The 18801-nt window shown below is 43.8% G+C and overlaps 2 protein-coding genes across 3 annotated transcripts; one reads left to right on the plus strand and one right to left on the minus strand.

Annotated features, from left to right (window-relative positions):
• Positions 1 to 2003: 2003 nt before the first annotated feature.
• pcbp2 (poly(rC) binding protein 2) lies at positions 2004 to 7888 on the plus strand. 2 transcript variants are annotated; one of them, XM_076099753.1, is made up of 13 exons: positions 2004 to 2163; positions 2978 to 3111; positions 3244 to 3267; positions 3358 to 3390; positions 3528 to 3644; positions 3769 to 3900; positions 3994 to 4122; positions 4228 to 4302; positions 4533 to 4592; positions 4924 to 4996; positions 5094 to 5149; positions 5416 to 5585; positions 6632 to 7888. In XM_076099753.1, exons 2-13 carry the CDS (start codon positions 3043 to 3045, stop codon positions 6666 to 6668), a joined length of 975 nt encoding a protein of 324 aa, XP_075955868.1. In that variant the 5' UTR covers positions 2004 to 2163; positions 2978 to 3042; the 3' UTR covers positions 6669 to 7888. The 2 variants fall into 2 exon arrangements, with proteins under 2 accessions (XP_075955868.1, XP_075955869.1); XM_076099754.1 differs by having other exon boundaries at positions 4533 to 4574.
• A 1932-nt stretch (positions 7889 to 9820) lies between these two features.
• On the minus strand, positions 9821 to 16909 carry map3k12 (mitogen-activated protein kinase kinase kinase 12). The gene is made up of 13 exons (XM_076099752.1): positions 16447 to 16909; positions 14777 to 14960; positions 14465 to 14656; positions 14203 to 14361; positions 13837 to 13995; positions 13537 to 13645; positions 13187 to 13296; positions 12836 to 12952; positions 12602 to 12736; positions 11778 to 12501; positions 11625 to 11692; positions 11114 to 11435; positions 9821 to 9952 (listed from the first exon to the last, which is right to left on the minus strand). Exons 1-13 carry the CDS (start codon positions 16907 to 16909, stop codon positions 9821 to 9823), a joined length of 2874 nt encoding a protein of 957 aa, XP_075955867.1.
• Positions 16910 to 18801: the final 1892 nt, after the last annotated feature.

Consider the following 18801-nt stretch of genomic DNA (forward strand, 5'->3'; position numbering starts at 1 on the left):
TCGAACGCAGGGTGATTTTGAACCCATGAAACACAGCCAGACGTGAATCATAAGTCACGCATGTGAACAACAGTGTGTAAACCACTCTGTGCAGGACATCAGCTCTGATAGAGAATTGGATTTATAGAAGATTAACGATTCAGGAAGAATAGAAGATTAGTTACAGACAATAGCGAGCTATTCTGACCATTGACTAATTGTATTGTGGGTGCTCTGATGTGCACCAGATTAATGAACATGTGCTGAGAGAGTTCAGGCAGAATATGCCGTCAACCAGACCATGAACACATGGTTACAGGGCTATACTGCTCCATTTGATGTCTTCTGCTTTCCTGGCTTTTAAAGTGCTCTAATATATAAAACACCACAGTTCTGAAGTTTTAACTGTACAACCCAGTGTTTCGACTGTCTTCTAATTCAGAATAAACTCTAGCCGACAATTAAGTTACTCATTCATCCCATCAATCATGTGACAAAACAACAAAACAACCAGCCCTCGCAGAAAACAAGGGAATCCATCATGAAGCGGAAAGTCATCAATCATATTCTTTGTAATAAAAAAATAAATAAAAACACCTCACAATAAACCTGAAGCACATTATTTTCAGGTCAAGAGGTTATTTCCTGAAGTCTTCCTTTTGGCCACATTGATAATGTATCAGCAGTTTTCAAATATCATCAGGGGTAAAAGCTTGCAGGGAACCACATCACACTGAAATGTAGTTTATATTCAAAACACATGAGTGGACATCTCCCTGGACTTTAGTAAAATCAACTTACCATTTACAGCAAAGGCCAATTTTATGGTCATGTTGGGCAGCTCTGCTCTTGCTTGACCATATGATCCAATTACTGACCAACTGTCTACTCTATAATTACAGAAACACTGAAGCCTACAGAAGCCTCTGGGTCTATACTGACAGATTAACTGCTGTAAGATAATTAATAGAATTATTTCAGCTGCACATTTATAACGCTGACTCATTCAGCAAAATATTCCTGGCAGTGACAACTTTTCACCATCACTATCAGCCTACATTAGTATTTATATATTTAACTGGTAAAAATGTTTTATTGTAAAGGCTATGGTTAGTGCTATTTATTGTTCAATAAAAGCCAGAGAGGATGTAGGATTTAGAAGAGGACTGCAACCAGCTCAATTCAGATCTCTGACACTCACAGAGTTATTGTGCCATCTGTTGGATTTACAGATAACTGCATCAGTGTGTGATTAGTGGGGACAGAGCTTCAGGAAGCAGCCACCCACTAATGGAAACAATCAATACTGCCATATTGAATGACAAAATGTGATTAATGATTTTTGCTAATTTACCTGGTTGAGATTCTATAAAGGTATAATTATGACTATGTGTGTGTTTTTCTTTTTTGGGGCTTCTATAAACCATGCTGCACAGCATTCAGAATGTCATTTTGGCATAAATAACCATTTTCACGTATACGAACCACAATTTTTTTTGCTAGTATAACCGGAAGCTGAATTATAAAAACTAAAGCAGAACAATTCAGCTCAAGTAATATAATATAGTTTATGTGTCTCTCACTCTTTTTTTTCCAAAATGAATTCACATTTTTAGCTCTTCGCATCTCAAGGTCCCATACTGTTGTGTTTGACAATAAAACGATGGAAGTAGGGCTTGGGGCCAGTTAATCTTAGTTTTTTTATTAATATTTTTGATCCAGAGTGATCATTAACTCAATTTTGCATGAAATATCCACTTCCATCCCACTGCCCACAAGATAGCCTACAACATCTCATTGATCAATCTGCTCTGTATTAATTGCAAACATTAATAACACTCTGCGTATCCGTCTAAAGTAAATGAGTGTAAACACCATTAAAAAAGAAAAGGAAGTGTTTTCTTTCCTGAATGACATCATTTTTTATTATTTTAATTAAAAAATAAAAGCAGCGGCAGCGCTCCGGAGGGGGCGGGGCTGACCCGGGTAGAGGGGCGGGGCCGTTGAGAGGTCAAAGTTGAATTTGCATTTTGTCTTTTGTGCCAAGCAGAAGAGTGGAGTCCGATCGAACAGCGGCGTCTCTTCCCTCTTCCCCGGATCCTTTTAAAATTCCCTCCCGAACCTCTCCCCTTCCACCCTTGTCACCCTACCCACCCCCTGAACACTCTTCAAGGGACGGTTCGGGTAAGACCTCTAAAAAAAACATGGCTTTGTTTCTGTTCCCGAGTGAAGGACAGGGATAACACGGCGTAGCTCAGTGCGCCCCGTAGGCCGCGGGACCAGACTAATTTCTGGATCAGGCGATGCTAATGCTAGCCAGCTTGATGGAAAATTACAGTCCTGTGTTAAACTTTATGGCCGATTAGGAGTTAGGTACTAGTCGCCGTGTTTAAAGTGTGTTTTACTAAATATCCTCACAGCCTAGTCATTCCTCTTGGTATAAATTTAGGACGTTACAGTAGTGATGTTACGATGCTAACTTAGCCTCCATTTGTTGCTTGCGTGACTAGCTGCGATGCTCTTTCTAAAATAGGATCTACGATGTAAACGTTATCCCACGAGCCTCCTTGTTGCTAACGTTATCGATGGACGCGCGGCTCAAAGTAGCTAACATCCGGGTATTTCATTTTTTTTGCTTTCATGCCTTTAAATAGAAATTATAAATAATTATAAATGTCGCCACAACTATTTGATGCCAGGAAATAGACGTAGCCTCGGTGGAGACAGTGGGTCATTGTGCTAATGAGTGAATGAGTGAACCCCGGGCAGTCTAACGTGAATTACTGCACTGAAGCGAGTCATTAGTTAGGCGTGACGAGCTAAAGTTAAGGTGTTAACCGCCCGCATCGCTCCATTGATCTGCACTGACAGCTTCTTCTTTTTTTTTTTTTACAATTTTTTTTTTTTTTTTAGGAAACGAGGCTTTCTGCCGACACGTCCTCATAGTTTCCAGTAACTATATTTGTCCCTGACGGTCACATTTTCCACTCTATTGCAGACGTTCAACCAGTGACCAAAGACCCACGTTGTTAACCAGTTTTCAGCCTGGATTCAGACGCAGAAATGGACTCAAGCCTGGTCGAAGGAGGACTTAATGTCACCCTAACCATCAGGCTACTCATGCATGGGAAGGTGAGTTGTGACTGCATGCAATGTTTGATAACAAGTTTAAAAAGACCCGATTACATACATGTTTTCCCTCTCCCAGTGACCGTCGGGCTTGAGTTTATTGCTTTAACATGCATTTTTGTATTTCTTCTGCAGGAGGTTGGGAGCATCATTGGCAAGGTGAGTTGTTTTGCTGCCAGAATGATTCCTATCTACATCTTGTCCCTCTGTGTGTTTTGTAAATATTGTGCGTTTGTGCTTTCCTTACAGAAAGGAGAGTCTGTTAAGAAGATGAGAGAGGAGGTAAGGTTTTTTTAATTTATTTTAGATGTAGGTAAACAAGAATAAATACGTCCATAGTTTCCGTGACCATGACTCATTCACCATATGATACCACTGTGACTGAAGATACTTCCTGTTTTGCTCCCCTGTCTGTGCAGAGTGGGGCTCGCATCAACATCTCGGAGGGGAACTGTCCGGAGAGGATCATCACCCTCGCGGGACCCACCACCTCTATTTTTAAAGCCTTCTCCATGATCATTGAGAAACTGGAGGAGGTTAGATTTTGCTCGCTGCGTCTTAAAATCTGACACGTTGTAGCAACAGAATTGACACTTTGAAGTTGTCGTGTTTTTTTGTTTTTTTTCTTCCTAACTTCTTGTCATCCCACCTTCCCTCCAGGACATTAGCACCTCAATGACTAACAGTACAGCCACCAGCAAACCACCGGTCACCATGCGCCTCGTCGTGCCTGCCAGCCAGTGTGGCTCACTCATTGGCAAGGGCGGCTGCAAGATCAAGGAAATCAGAGAGGTTTGTCGTCGTGTTTTTTTGTTTTGTAAAGTTTGTGTCTCATCCCTGATTGGTCCTAACTGTTGTTTCCGTTTTGTGGATGTGTCTTTGCAGTCAGCAGGAGCTCAGGTACAAGTAGCAGGGGACATGTTGCCCAACTCAACAGAGCGTGCCATCACTGTTGCAGGGACCCCACAGTCCATTATTGAGTGTGTCAAGCAGATCTGCGTTGTCATGCTTGAGGTACAGTGATGATGATTGTTAATGATACTCTTGATGCTTTATTGTTTTCTGTGTTTCTGTTGAAGTTACCTCGATTCTCAGTGGTGAATATTTCTGTGTTCTTAGTCTCCACCAAAGGGAGTGACCATCCCGTACAGACCCAAACCCTCAGGCTCTCCTGTCATCTTTGCAGGTGGTCAGGTAAACAACGTTTGTTTGTTCTTTAGATCTGTCGCTTGTTTTATTTGTCCCAGCAGGGTTCACGTTTTCGGGGTCAAATGTTTCCAGTTTTTACCGTGTGGGTGTGCATGCTCTCTGTAGCATGCCTGGCTCTGTTCTCGTAGCACAATTAGGACAGAGGACTGATGGATATTGAGTATACTTTGTGTGACACTGCCACGCCCTCCTAAATGCTGTCGTCTCCTTTGCAGGCATACGCTGTCCAAGGGCAGCACGCCATTCCACAGCCTGATGTAAGTGAAGGGCCCTCTGTAAGTGATCCAATATATTTGCGTCTTCGGAAAGCCATGCCACCTTCTTATTTCATCCCACTGACTCTTTATTTCTCCAACCCCCCCACCCCCCCCACTGCCTGATATCCATTTAACAATTCTAAACATTCTACTTATTTAACATGTTCATGATATATTTTTACCCCCTTTTTAGGCCAACTCATGAGTTCCATTTCATATTTTCCTCATCACTTTAACCGCTTACAAATAGAGAAATCATTTCAAAATTCCAGCTTTGACGCGTATTCTGGATCGTCCTCACTCGTACTTTTGTTTGCTCTCTGCGTCCTTTCCTCCGTTGTTTTAACAGCTCACCAAACTTCACCAGCTGGCCATGCAGCAGAGCCCCTTCCCCATCGCACATAGCAACCAGGGCTTCCAGGGTAGGTGGACAGATTGAAAGAGGGAATACGATTTACTGTAGATTTATAATAACCCACCCAGTCAACACTCTCATGGGCTTTCTTTGCATTTCTTCAGCTGGGATGGATGCCTCTGCACAAACTGGCTCTCATGAGCTGACCATTCCAAACGATGTAAGTTGCGTTTGAGTCCGTTCTGCTAATGTACTCTTTGTTCTTTGCTGTGAGATGCGATTGAAGCGGTTTATTTTCTTGCCGTGTGTGTGTGTGTGTGTGTGTGTGTGTGTGTGTGTGTGTGTGTGTGTGTGTGTGTGTGTGTGTGTGTGTGTGTGTGTGTGTGTGTGTGTGTGTGTGTGTGTGTGTGTGTGTGTGTGTGTGTGTGTGTGTGTGTGTGTGTGAGTGAGATTGTGTGTTTTCACATATTCCTTCTTCTCCCTCAGCTCATTGGCTGCATCATTGGCCGTCAGGGCACAAAGATCAATGAGATCCGTTCGATGTCAGGGGCTCAGATCAAGATCGCCAACCCCGTGGAGGGCTCCACTGACAGACAGGTCACCATCACTGGCACCCATGCCAGTATCAGCCTGGCTGAGTACCTGATCAATGCCCGGTAAGAGGCTTTATGCCACTGCAACACATCATCACAGAGCAGCTAGTTTACACTGGAGCACAGCCATGTTTTAGGTCTCAACTGTTTACTTTGTATATGAAATAAGAAGTATTCTCTAGAGTGCAGTTTACAGGAGTTCAACATTCACAACAATAACATAATAAGATTCTTTTAATTCGATTTCTGGAGGTTTTTTCAACATATGTCAATTTCTACACCTTCGTTCTTATTGATCATCTGGAAAAGATGCTGGAGATCACGTACAGTAAAAACTGACCTTTCCAATACTTTGGTAACAATAACTTCACCAACTGTCTTGACAGTAAATTGACATCAAACCAGCGACAATATTTATTTTTAACTCGACACCTCCTGTTTCCATTTCAAAATAAAAGCCCTCTAGTGTCGAGAGACTACCAGCGTTCAGTTGCTGTGTATTCGTCTTGATCTTTTTAAAGCTTGGAACTATTGGGTACAGGCCGGAGAGGAAGTAAATGATAAAATATTTATCCTGCTCCTGACGTAATCCTTTTGGGCTGTGTTTTTGTTATTGCTGAATTGCAGACGGTAGCTCGTACCGCCCGTGTGAGCAGCTGCGTCTCTTCTACAGATTTAAAGCTCTGACTATTTTTTACTGTGTGACACACGCAGTTCACAGCAAAAATACAACAAAAATGCTCTTTTGACAGACTAGTGACATCAAACCAGCAACAATATTTATTTTATTTCAAAATAAAAGCCCTCTTGTGTCTTTCTGTGGACAGAGAGACTACCGGCTTTTAATTTTTGGATCGCAGCAACGCCGTCTGTGAGCACTACTTGCACGAGAGACGCAGCAGTTTAGCGAGGCAGCAGTTTAGCGAGGCAGCTGTCACGCGCTGCTCACGTGAGCAGAGAACATTCTGCAGGAAAATAAGATCTCGCCTAACTCGAACTGCCTGCTGAGCTGATAACAAGCAACGTGTCACATTTAAGCTTGCTGTGTGTGTTCAAGTCAAACATTATTATTGTATTAACGTTTTCCTTTTTGTTGTCGCGCTCCTCAGGCTCTCTTCTGAAGCTACTGGACTCGCAGCCAACTGACATGGAGGATCTTCATCAGCACCTAACGTAACCCCTCCCCCTACTTTTTACCAAGAGGTCCCTTATTGAACTAAATGCAAAAACCAAGTACTATAAACTCACTGTTTTCTCCTCTGCTTTGGTTCGACACCTCCTCAGTTGTAATTACGCCATCATCATGATATTGGTATTTTATTTATTTATTATGTTTTTAAATTCCCTTTGCTTATAGTTTTTAAAAGACTTCCTTCTGTTGTATTTTTCCTTTTTATTTTACTGTATATCTGTATGATCTTCTTGATATAGGTAAACGTTTTAGAAAAATCTGAAAAGGCATAAATAATGTTTTTCTTATGTCAGATTTTTCTTAGAAAATGTAAAAAAAAAAAAAAATGAAGAAAAAAAAAGACACACTGTAACATTATAGATGGACTGTTCTTTCCCTTTTTAAATATCTATTTATTTTTTATTTAATACACAGCTGTGTGTAAGAGTAGAATTCATTGATATTTGCCATCTTCTATTTGAAGCTGTACTTCCTAAATGAGGCATTGTGGGTTTAACGGGTTCCGATGGGTGTAAATGATGTCCAGGTGAAGATGTATGCAGGAAAATACCTTTTTTTTTTTTTTTAAAGTCTGAAGGTAATTCATCCCTCGTTGAGTGCGTCAAAAGGAGAATTTTAAGCTACGTTTTGTCTCGCCTCTAATTTGCTGAGTAATTGTTTTGTGTCATTCCTGTGTTTCCATCCGTTTTATTTCTCGATCAGGACTTTTTGGCATTGTTGTGTATTGGATTCTGATAAGGGTGGGTGGGCCTTGGTCACCAGGTGGGGGCCTGAATGAGAGGAAAATATTTTCTTTTCTCTGAAATTACTAAGACCATAGTAATGACGATGATGATGATGATAATAACATTGAAATGTTTGTTTTAAATAGAGAAAATATTTTTTTTAACTGCAGGGCTGGGGGAATGCTGCAAGGGGCAAAACTACAAGACGTATTGGTCTTTATAAGTATATTATGCTGAGGTATTAAATTATGAACTAGAAGGAGAATTATAGAATTAACACTAGTTTCCTGCAATCCTTTTTTGCCTGGGTCAGATTTATTTTTTATTATTCTTTGCAGGATGAAGAAACTCAAGTTTTTGTGCACGTTTTCAAACTATTGTAGATCTGGGTGCAATTAAATTGTTGAAGAAATGAAATGCAGAAATAAAAAAGATGTGAAATGCTTAAACGATCCTTTTGTACGTTATGTTTACGTGTTCATGAAGGCAGCTGACGGGACAACTAGATGACCCTGATATCAAGCGCAGATTTATTAATAATCTCAAAATATGGTTCTCTCTTGTGGAGGGATTATTGCTTTATATATAACATGGTTATGAATGTTGTAAATCAAGAAAAGACACGAACAGGTTGGACGTGCTTAAAGTCATTGAAAATAGTCATTTATTTCTCGTTCAGCTGTCTTCTTCTTGGATGCAGCAACAGAACAAACTGCAGCTATGACACGGCCCGCCTTTTAAAATAAACATCACACTGTTTTGTTTTTTTAACCAATACATTATTTATTGTTACTCATATTTTTCTTTTTGATATAATTCCTATGTTACAGGTACAATGTGCAATGCTGTATAAAAAGAAAACATTTCTATTTAAACCCAAAGGATACTTAGTGTTCTAGTAACCACAGAGAAGTGCTCTATTCCTCATCCGGCTATCAGCAGTCATCTTAAAGGGTAAACGGGACAGTCGAGGCTCTTATGAACATCATGAACTGCAGGAGTCCTTTTGGTTCTAAACTTAAAGGGGGACTCCCACCCATTTTACACATGAAGACTTACAAAGTTGTAAAAAATCATTTTGTGGTTTTATACAACTAAACTGCCTCGTGTGATGTCATTTGAGTCGGCATCATTTTGGAGAAATGGAAAAATAAGGTGTGGAGTTAGAAAGAAGTGGTCTTACGCTGCTCATCTCTGCCTAAAGCTATGTTAGCCGCTGCTAGCATAACTCAAACTGAATCTAATTGCATCGTGGGTAATGTAGGCGCTAGGTTTTGACCAGAAAGAGTGTGTGGGTTAAAGATGACTATTTCTGGTTCTGCCCTTTTTTTTTTTATTCTTAAACAGCTTGTCAGCAGTCTGACAATGTTATAGGAGTGCAATGCTAAATTGGCGGAGTACTCCTTTACTAGAGAACCAGCACCAGTGTTTGTTACCTATATAGTACCTTAGTTAGCAATGGTAGTGTCTGTCATTTCACATCCTACTAACAAAAACACAAACAACAATTTCCAAACCATACAATGGCAAAAGTGCATTTTCTGAGTGAACCCAAAGGTCTCCCATCATATCATTCTTTGATAAGCTTAATAAAAAACCTCAATCATGTCTCATGTGTATTCGAAACTCAGTAGTAGGAGGGTTAAAAAAAATATCGTACCTACTGAGAATCCTAATTAAGCATCACGATCGACGTCTCGGTGAGATTTTCATTCCATTTTTTTTTTTTTCTTGAGTGCTGACATTTATTAACAAAAAACAAAGTAACTGAAGTAATACTTTCAGGATTAAAAAAGTGTAAACTTTCACAAAATATAAAACTGACACATTCGAATCATAAATGATAAACATGTAGTCATGCATTTGTTCACAGGGCTGCATACCGTTTAGTCTTACATTTTTATCTTACAAATAAAATAAAGTTAGATATTTCTCATGTGGTATGTAATGGATATTTACATTATTATTCATTAGTATTTGATGCATTAGTGTGTGGAGTATCATGGAGGATGCTCCCAGAGTGAGGATTAGTGTTTAAAGGACAACAAGTGTGGTACCTTGTGCGTGCGTGTGCGTCTGTGGAAGGGTTTTTGCCGAACTGGAGCAGTGGCTAAGTTTACCTCAGTAACTATCTTGCCTGAAACAAAAACCCTACTGATCTTAAATGACATTTATCTGATGTCACAAGCTGCCAAAATATCTGATGTCAGGTTATGACAAATGTCCTATGTCATCTGGCGTAGGTTTGCCAGCCAACAAACTTATGAGACACCATAAGTCCACTTGTCATAGTCTGAGTGGTGTAGTAGGTGTGATCCCTCGTGATAACAGTAATGTACTGCATTACTAGTAGCTTGAGGTATTGGCTAGCAGCCAGTGATCTATGGAGGTCCTGTAGCGGGGGCCTGTGGAGACACCCACGCTCCAGCACTGGGGGGACGACTCGGCTCTCCACTACCCGACTGATCCAGCTCTGCACTGTCGCAGTCAGAGTCATCACACACGGCCCGACTCTACAGAGAGAGAGAGCGAGAGAGAGAGAGAGAGGAAGGGAGGCAGAATAAAAATGTTATTCATACCGGCAGCAGACATCAAGTGTTTTTGGCAGAATTAGGATCCTTTACTTGAGTAAAAGTATCAATGCAACAATGTAAAAATACTCCATTACAAGTCCTGCATCCTATTATTATTATTTATTATTATTATTATTATTATCAGCTAAATGTGCTCAAACTTAAAAAGTAAAAGCAATCATTAAAATGTCCTGTGACTGTTATAATATCATATAAGACGTTATGACGTTATTTGATTTTTAATATTGATGTAACGATGTGTAATCAACATTTTACTGTTGAAGCAGGTCGAGGTGTAACTAGTTAATCTTCTTTAGTTTTGTCCAACATAAGGTTCGGGCCCCTCGTAAGGGTTTGTGATGGTTCCCTGCCATGTTACTGGTTTGTGTGTGTGTGTCCCTTTAATGGCAGGATCCCAGAGATTGCAAACTGGAGACACCTGGGCCAGTGCTCGAGAATAAAGCTCCGCCTTCCTGGCAACATGGGCGCTCTCCTATCACCCCGTGGAGGAACGAGGATGGCTCGTTCCAACCACCGTTTGTCGTTAGATGTCTTGTTTATGTTTAATAAAACTCTTTGCTTTTGGTAAACTGTCTGCGTCTCCTTGATTAGGTCATGGCTGTCAGAGCCAGGTCGTGACAGGGTCCCATGATAAATCTGAGGGGTCGTGAGATAATTAATGGTTTAAGAAAGAAGACTAAGTTCTGTTCCACAAATCTTTTTTCTTTTCTGACTTCTCGCTTATCTTTCCTGTTTTTTTAAATGAATAGATAATTTTTCCTCTTTATGCCTCAAACTGTTATTTTAATGAAACCGTCATAGACATAAAATGTGGCAAAGGGCCACAACCAGACACTGTTTCTTGTAGGGGTCCGAGAGGTTGGAAATCACTGGTTTAATCTTTAACAATTCATTGTATTTAAAGTCAAAAGTCCAAAAGAAATTCTCTGAAATGTGGATAAAGTAACATCACATGGACATAATCATTAAAGTACAAGTAGGCCTACCTTCAACATTCAACGTAAGTACAGTTATTGAGTAAATGTACTGAAGTGAATCTACATCTGTCTAAGAAGATGACACAAACTGAGAGATTTTTACCTCACTAGGATTCTGCCCGACGTCCAGCTGAGCTTTGGCCTGTCCCGGCGCTCTGTCTCTCTCCGACAGGCCGTCGGAAGCCTGCGCCGGATCAGTGTTGTCCGCCGGGATCTCCGACCCCTGAGAGAGGAGGTCGTCGCTGCGGTCGTCCAACCTGTCGTCCAACCTGTCGTCCAACCTGTCGTCTGTGTTGGTGCTGACCACGTCGGGGGTGCCGCTGTGAGAGTGGTCAGTAGTGTGGCCCTCCTCGCCGTCCGACACCGACAGGTTCTCTGAGCTGAAGGTGGACACTGACTGGCACTTGGTGATGCTCGTCGGACGTCTGAAAGAGATTCAAAACAAACCAAAACGTTTGTTTGTTTGTTTTTTCAATCACAGAATTGAGGCTGTAAAAGAATGACGCAAATCAAAAATGTATTCTTTGTTCTGTGAATGAATCAGAAGCTCTGTCAGAGAGCGGAAACATGGCTCGAGGATATTTTCCAGAGACAAAGGACAGCAAGTTACTCACCGTCTCCGTGGTAACTCAACCTCACTGTCAACTTCCCCCTCCTCCTCTTCTGATGACACTCCACGCCTCTGTAGTCAGAATGAGGAAAGATGAACCAGTGAAAAATGATCAAAGTATTACCAGAGGAAAGTGAACAGATGTCCGGCTCCGTACCTGTTTGCGTGAGATAGCTGCCCTGTACAGAATGGCTGAAGGAGTGAGGTGCTGACTCCCGATCCCCCCAGACGCCCCGCGGGGCAACCTCACAGCCCCGGCTCCCTCCTCTTTATCCTCCACATCATGAGGCAGGCGAGGAGATCCCAGAGAGCCCCGCCCCGCCGCCGCCCCCCTCCCGCACGGCGAGTCCGGGCTGCTGGAGAACGGGAACGACGCCGCATCCTCGCTCGGCGTGTCACTGCGTGGAGGGGTTTCTGTGAGGTCATCTAGACCAGCTGCCCCCGCCTCTGATCTCCCTAACCCCGCAGAGGCGCTGAGGCTGCCCCCTCTCTCCAGCCCGCCCACAGAGGGCTCCCCTTTTCCCTGCCCCTCGGCCTCCAGTGTGGTGCAGATGAGGTCAGGGCTGGAGGAGGACAGCTGCCTCTGCTGCTGCTCATGGCTGAGGCCCCGCAGCGCTGCAGAGGGCTCCAGGAGCTGCTTGGAGGTGTTGGTGGTTGAACTGTTAGCCTGGGCAGTTGTGTCCCTTTTCGAGGAGGACTGATTTGCCTTAAGTCCAGCCAGGTCCCCACTGCTGCCCTTCCCGGGCTTGCGATGGCGGGTCTTTACCCTCCGAGACCGGCTGGGAGAAGTGGAGCTTCTGTTGGGGCAGGCTGGTATAGTGACTTGCATCACAGAGGAGTCCATTTTGGGAATGATTACCTCAGACTTGAGGATGTCTGGCCTGGAAGAGTAGGAGGGATTAGTCAACAACTACAATCCACAAGAATATTCATTTCAGTATCAATCTTTCATCAAATAATGACTGAAATGAGATCTCACACCTCTTTCCTGGAGGCAGTTTCTGTGGGACATTTCTCTTCTTGATGAGTTTGTCCATGGTGTTGGAGGAGCTGGTCTGCCTGGAGCTGTGATGCTTAAACAAACCTGGATACTTTTTATCCAAAGACTGCTCTCTCCTGAAAGAAAAAGTACCCAAAGACACCAAAGTGTAAACACATTGTGGCTTATTCATTTGAAAACGAATGTGCACCCTGTGTTCGCGGATCTATTTGTACCTCTGCAACTCTTTCTCTTTGAGCTCCAGCTGCAGCATGACAGCACTGAGCTCCATGTAAAGGTTGTTAGCTCTATCCAGCTTCCTCTCGTAGTGCTCGCGAATGTCCAAAGCATGCCTGAGAAGAAAAGAGGCTGCTGATGTCATTGTGCATCCACACGAGGGACTCCAAATCCTCCACAAAAGACGTGCACTCAAGGCTCTCATTCCATCCACATGGAGCGACATCGAGAAATGGGACGGAGTGAAAGTGGCCTCAAACATGTCAGCTAACCTAGCAAAACTACCATCGTCCCCTGGTTGCAACTAAGCTGACTACGTATGGGAGATATAAATAAAACAAAAAACAGACCTGAGCTCCTCTCTGCGTCGGTTGATCAGCTCCTCATCGAGTCGGTGGATACAAGTCCCCTCAGATTTAATCTTCTCAAAGTGCTGTTTCACCTCTTCTCGCCATTCAGCCTGATGAGAGCACATTTCTGTTAACCAGCTCCGTCTCACCAGAGCTGACTTTAAAAACCAATCCTCTTTTGCAAACAACAATTAAAGTCTGATTACTGGGCAAGCATGTGTGGGCGCATGTGTATTTGTGTCTGTTTGTGAGCACCGTGTCCGTATATTTAGATGTTTTGTCTGTGTGTCTTTTTGGTGCAGCTGCAGAACTTCCATATTCAGACGGGGATTGGGAAGAAGCAACCGTACCTGAGACTTGAAGTACGTCTCTTGTGGAGTGGACAGCACATCAGCTGACGCTATATCCAGATGAAGAAGGATCTGACGGAAAGAGGGCCTGTTCCTTGGCTTACAGTTCCTGCAAAAACCAAGATGAGAAAGACAGCTGTGTACATTTACAACGCACTGTAAAATCAATAAAGTCCTTAAAACAGAGACTAACGCCTCCATGCGCGTCTGCTCTCAACCCTCGCTTTTACTGCTCTGATCTGCTCATTTTCTGCCTCTCTTGTCCTCTCTTCCCCGCTGTGCTCATTATTTTTCACCCACCAGCACTGTCTGAGGAGGATCTTGAAGCCGTCGGGGCAGCTCTCAGGTATGGGCAGCTGGAGGCTGTTGTTTCCCACTCCCCAGATGATGGCAGATGAGTCCACGTCTTTGTAAGGGACCTCTCCAGTTAGCATCTCCCACAGCACCACTCCGAAGGACCTTGAAGTTAAGTCAAGCTTTATTCATTCGGGAAGTCTCATTGACAAAAGAGATTGGAGAAAAAAATAACTATACACACGCAGTCTTTGAATCACTGAAATAACAAACTATTAACTCACAATGTTGATACAGTATCTGCTATCCTATAGGGAAGTCTTTGTGCTGATGTATTTGTAAGCTAGAAATGTCACTTTTAGTCAGACTTACCAGATGTCCACCTTTTCCGACACTGGCTCATTCCGAATTACTTCAGGAGCCATCCAAGCTACGGTGCCGGCGAATGACATCTTGGTGCTCTTGTCACGGAGCTCTTTTGAGGTGCCGAAGTCTGAGATCTTCACCAGGTCATCGTGTGTGATCAGCATGCTGCAAAGAGGAGATTACATGGAAAGAGTTAGGAATGAAACTTCCAGGTCTTGTGTTGTCTGAGTTTATCGTTAAGCCAGCTGTGTTGAGTCTGTTGACTTACTTGGGTGACTTGAGGTCTCGATGGATGATTTTGTGGAGGTGCAGGTAGTTCATGCCACCTGCGATGCCCATGGACCAGTCAACCATGAGGGAGGGGGTGATTTTGCGGCCCGCCCTCAGCACCTCATACAGCTGGCCTTGGGCACAGTATTCCATCAAGATACAGTAACAAGGAGCCTGGGTGCACACGCCCCTGAGAGGAAGCACGGCAGTCAGATGACATGATGCACGGGTGAACAGAAAGGGAGAGCACGAGAGATTTATGCAGCTAAATGATACGAGAGACCCTGTAGGATATCGTGTGTTTCCTCACTTGAAAGTGATGATGTTGGGGTGCTTGAGTTTGCGGAGGTGTTTGATCTCGGTCTCTTTGATGTCCCGCACTTTCTTCACAGCCACGTCGTCTCCGTGGAACTTGCCGAGGAAGACGGCCCCCTGTGCCCCGCTGCCAACCCACTGCAGGTCGGAGATTTCCTCAAAAGGAACCTCCCAGGACTCTAAACTCAGACCAACAAGTCCACAGGAAAGAAACTCAATGAATAAAGGAGAAAGCCTGAAGTGTTACACAGAATTAACACGGGCGATGAAACTGTTTTCAGTAACACCCTTTAAGTACTTCATTTATATCCATCACACATTGCAAAGCCTTCAAATGTCAATAAGCACTCGAGCCAGTTTGGGCAATGAGGAGTCAGAGGGGTTTGCTGAGCAAATGCTAAGTCCATGCAACACATTAGAACGGGCTGGCAGGACACAATTACATCCCACAAAGTGCCTGCCATGTTCAAACAAATGGTACATTGATAACTTCCAGTAGAGCATTACATTTATATCCAGAGATAAGAGAAGAATTGAGGGAGAAACAACAATCCAGTCATAGTCTAATGTGTCTGTCGTCTGTCACACTGACACGACTTTAGCGACTGCGAGAGCATGGTCACTAAAGAGAGACGAGCTGGGCGGAGTAAAAGAGACAGGCAGATCAATTCTTCATGAGGTCCACTGAAGTCTGGAGATCTCTGGAGAGCTGCTGCAGCAGAGGCAGATGCACATGATGCTTCCTGCTGGCCAGCTGTGAAAACTCCCTGCAGCATGATGACTGGTGAATGAACCGGGCTGATGGACCCGAGAACGCAGTGATGGCAGTCAGACAGCAATGAAAATAATGGCTACTAGTGTTGGAAAATAAGAGAGTAAATTTACTCAAGTACGATTTGAAATACTGTACTTGTATTTCCTTTTATCTGCTACTTAACACTTTAACAATATATAACTGAGTGAAATATTGTAGTTGTATCTGACTGACAAGTTACTGGTTACTTTTCAGATTTCGCTAAGTAATATGATACGTTTATAAATAATTGTCTGAGGCCCAAATATGCCAAATCATCCAAAATTTAACAGCAACAAAAAAAGCGAAGATCATCGAAAAGTCTAAAATATTAATAAAAATGTTTTCCCTTCTTCCGTACTGCATTAATCATCTCACCGGTCCTCAGATTTATCTCGAGACCCTTTGAAGGGCCCCGATCCCTAGATTGGGAGCCAGTGGACTAAGCTACCTGACTGTTAATAAACTATCTACACCTCTAACAGCTACGTGTGCATCACAAACACATGTACTATAAAATAATATATCTGTCACAGGTGCAATTGTTTCTGCGAGACTAATATTTTTACTTTTGTTACTTTGAGTACATTTTGCAAATAATAATTCTGTGCTTTTACTGAGGTAGGCTTTTAAATGCAGGACTTTAAAATGTAATGGTATTTGTTTGAATGTTGTGTTGGTATTTTAAGTTAAATAAAGGATCTGAGTACTTCTTCAACCACTGTGGAGTTCAAGCTTCATCCATGAGCTCAGATATTTATTCTCTGTGGTGCTTCTCAATGGTAACACAGGCACCACAATAATTAGATATATGATATTAAAAACAGAGCAGAGGGCCGGATAGCATAGGTGGAACATTTACTGTCACATACCTTCATGGCTATGTTTGTGTTCAGTGGAGTAGGCCTTTCCAATCATGGTCCAGACTGGTTTCAGGCAGCCAAACAGTCCCTCCAAAAAACCTCCACTTCCTGATTGTAGCCGAATGCTGTCCGACTGGCTCCGGACAGCACCAGCCTCCGGACTGTGCCCGGCCTCGGCGCCGCCGCCACACTGGCAGGCCTCATGTTCGTGTAGTTTTAGCACGCTGTTGTCAAAGTGGGCTGAGGGTCCATCACCGGGAGTGGGGCTGTTGCCGCTCGGCGCCCCCGGTCCACCGGTGTCGATGGACAGCACGTTACGGAGGACACACTGTGTGGGGGTCAGGTCCGTTTCGGGGGTGCAGGCAGGGGTGTCTCCATCGATTCTTCGATAGGGGGGTTCTGAGATGGGGGTGCTGAAGCCTGACAGGGAGGGGGAAGGGGCACGGGGCTCATGGATACAGGTCCCACTCATTAGGGGTTTCCCCAACACGGCAGGTTAGGGTGGATGGAGGATGGAAAGATGAGACGTAAAGCCTGAAGAGAGAAGATTTATGATAAGAAATGCATTAGAATTATGTATAATCGTGATCATGTGTATAAATGCTTTTCAACATAAAAACAAGTGAAGGGTCATTTCAGCACTGGACAGCTCTATTGCAGTGTGGAGCTGTCCAGTGCTGAAATGACTGATCCCTTTACTTCTACTTTTATTTCATCCCATCAATGCAAAACACCAAAACAGCGGAGTCCTGCCGTGAATTGGGCATCCAGCCAGTCCCCCAGTTTAACTACTCCATTCCCACAACCGGATTCTGTCTGAATCATGCAGCAAAAACCTCTTCTCTGTGCCTATGAATGGGAAACCCAGGCTGCCCAGTGGAGCCATCACCCAGAGTGGAGATGGGCTTTATGAATGAATCTACCAGAGGAGGTTGTGCAGTCCACAGCCCACGCTGTCACCTGTTCTTTAACCGTCCCTCTGAGGGGCATCAGTGTCTGACAACATCAGAGCAAAGCTACTCAGCAGCTCCCATATGTCGTTTGTCATGCATCAAGTAAAGAGCATTGTGTGCATCTGGAAAAAAAAAATGACGAATTGCATAACCTCCTCAGTGTGGATGTGTACGTCCGAGCGTGCGTGCCTGCATGTGTGAAAGAGAGTGACTTGGAGGGAGGGAGAGAGAGAGAGAGAGAGAGAGAGAGAGAGAGAGAGAGAGAGAGAGAGAGAGAGAGAGAGAGAGAGAGAGAGAGAGAGAGAGCACATGTACCCAATTCACATATTTTACACCAGCTCCATTTCTTGTAGGCTACTGCACCACTGCACGAGAAGAGCCAAGACGAAATGAGAGCGTGAAGAAACGGGCAATAAACAACCACCGGCCCCGTGCGAATGAGCACTGCACACACACACACACACACACACACACACACAAACGCAGGAAGATCAATCTTTAAATAACCGAGGATGTGATGATGACACTCAGCAGCATCATAACCGACGTGCATGAATTGCAAGCCCGATGCCTACTATACACTCCATGCCAAGTAAAAATGCCGCAGCGCCTCAACATGTACTCAACGTTGGCATCAACACAGATATTTCGTACTGTGGGCTTTCTCGCTGCACAAATATGATTTTCTAGCATTCATCGACGATGATCCGTTTCTTGGCAGCATCAGTTCGTTGGTGCAGTGTGAGCGGCGTGAACGCAACGGCACCAAGCAACGGCATCATACTTTGAGGTCCCGAGATACCTGATTTCTAAGTTAATAAGCATTTAACCGGATAGTATGGCATTCCCATACCTTTCTGCCTGGTTGATGTCGCGTTGTCAAGTGAAAGGGTGGGCTCGGCTTTCCTATTTTGTCGGTGATAACGAACAAATCGTTGTTATTCTTCGGTGCGGGCTGTCTGCCGTAGCTCCAGTCACTATATCCACGAGGTTCACCGCACTGGGATGGATTCCATCGGGAAAAATTGTGTTATCAATAACCGGGGACCAATGCAACGTGAGGCGCGCTGGGTTTTTTTTTTTTGGGGGGGGGGGGGGGGGGAGCTGTCTCCTTCCCAGTGCTGAATTGACGTCACGGAAATGCGAGTTAAGCCGCGAGGGGGCGCTGCCACTGCCCTTTGTAAACACACACACACACACACACACACACACACACACACACACACGGGGAATCAGTTTTCCATCACAACATCCATTATTATCGTGTCGTTATGGCCGCATTTGATTTACTGATTTATATGCTTCAAAATGGATCCTACCCAGTGTCAGCCACCATGCTGCCCGCTGCTGATGTGTCCTTGAGCAAGACAAACTGGATCTCTGCCGGCTGCAGGGAGGCTGGTGTGTGACT

The sequence above is a fragment of the Anarhichas minor genome, unplaced genomic scaffold, assembly GCF_050575085.1.
Source record: "Anarhichas minor isolate MPS153535 unplaced genomic scaffold, ASM5057508v1 ptg000003l, whole genome shotgun sequence".
Classification (NCBI taxonomy): domain Eukaryota; kingdom Metazoa; phylum Chordata; class Actinopteri; order Perciformes; family Anarhichadidae; genus Anarhichas; species Anarhichas minor.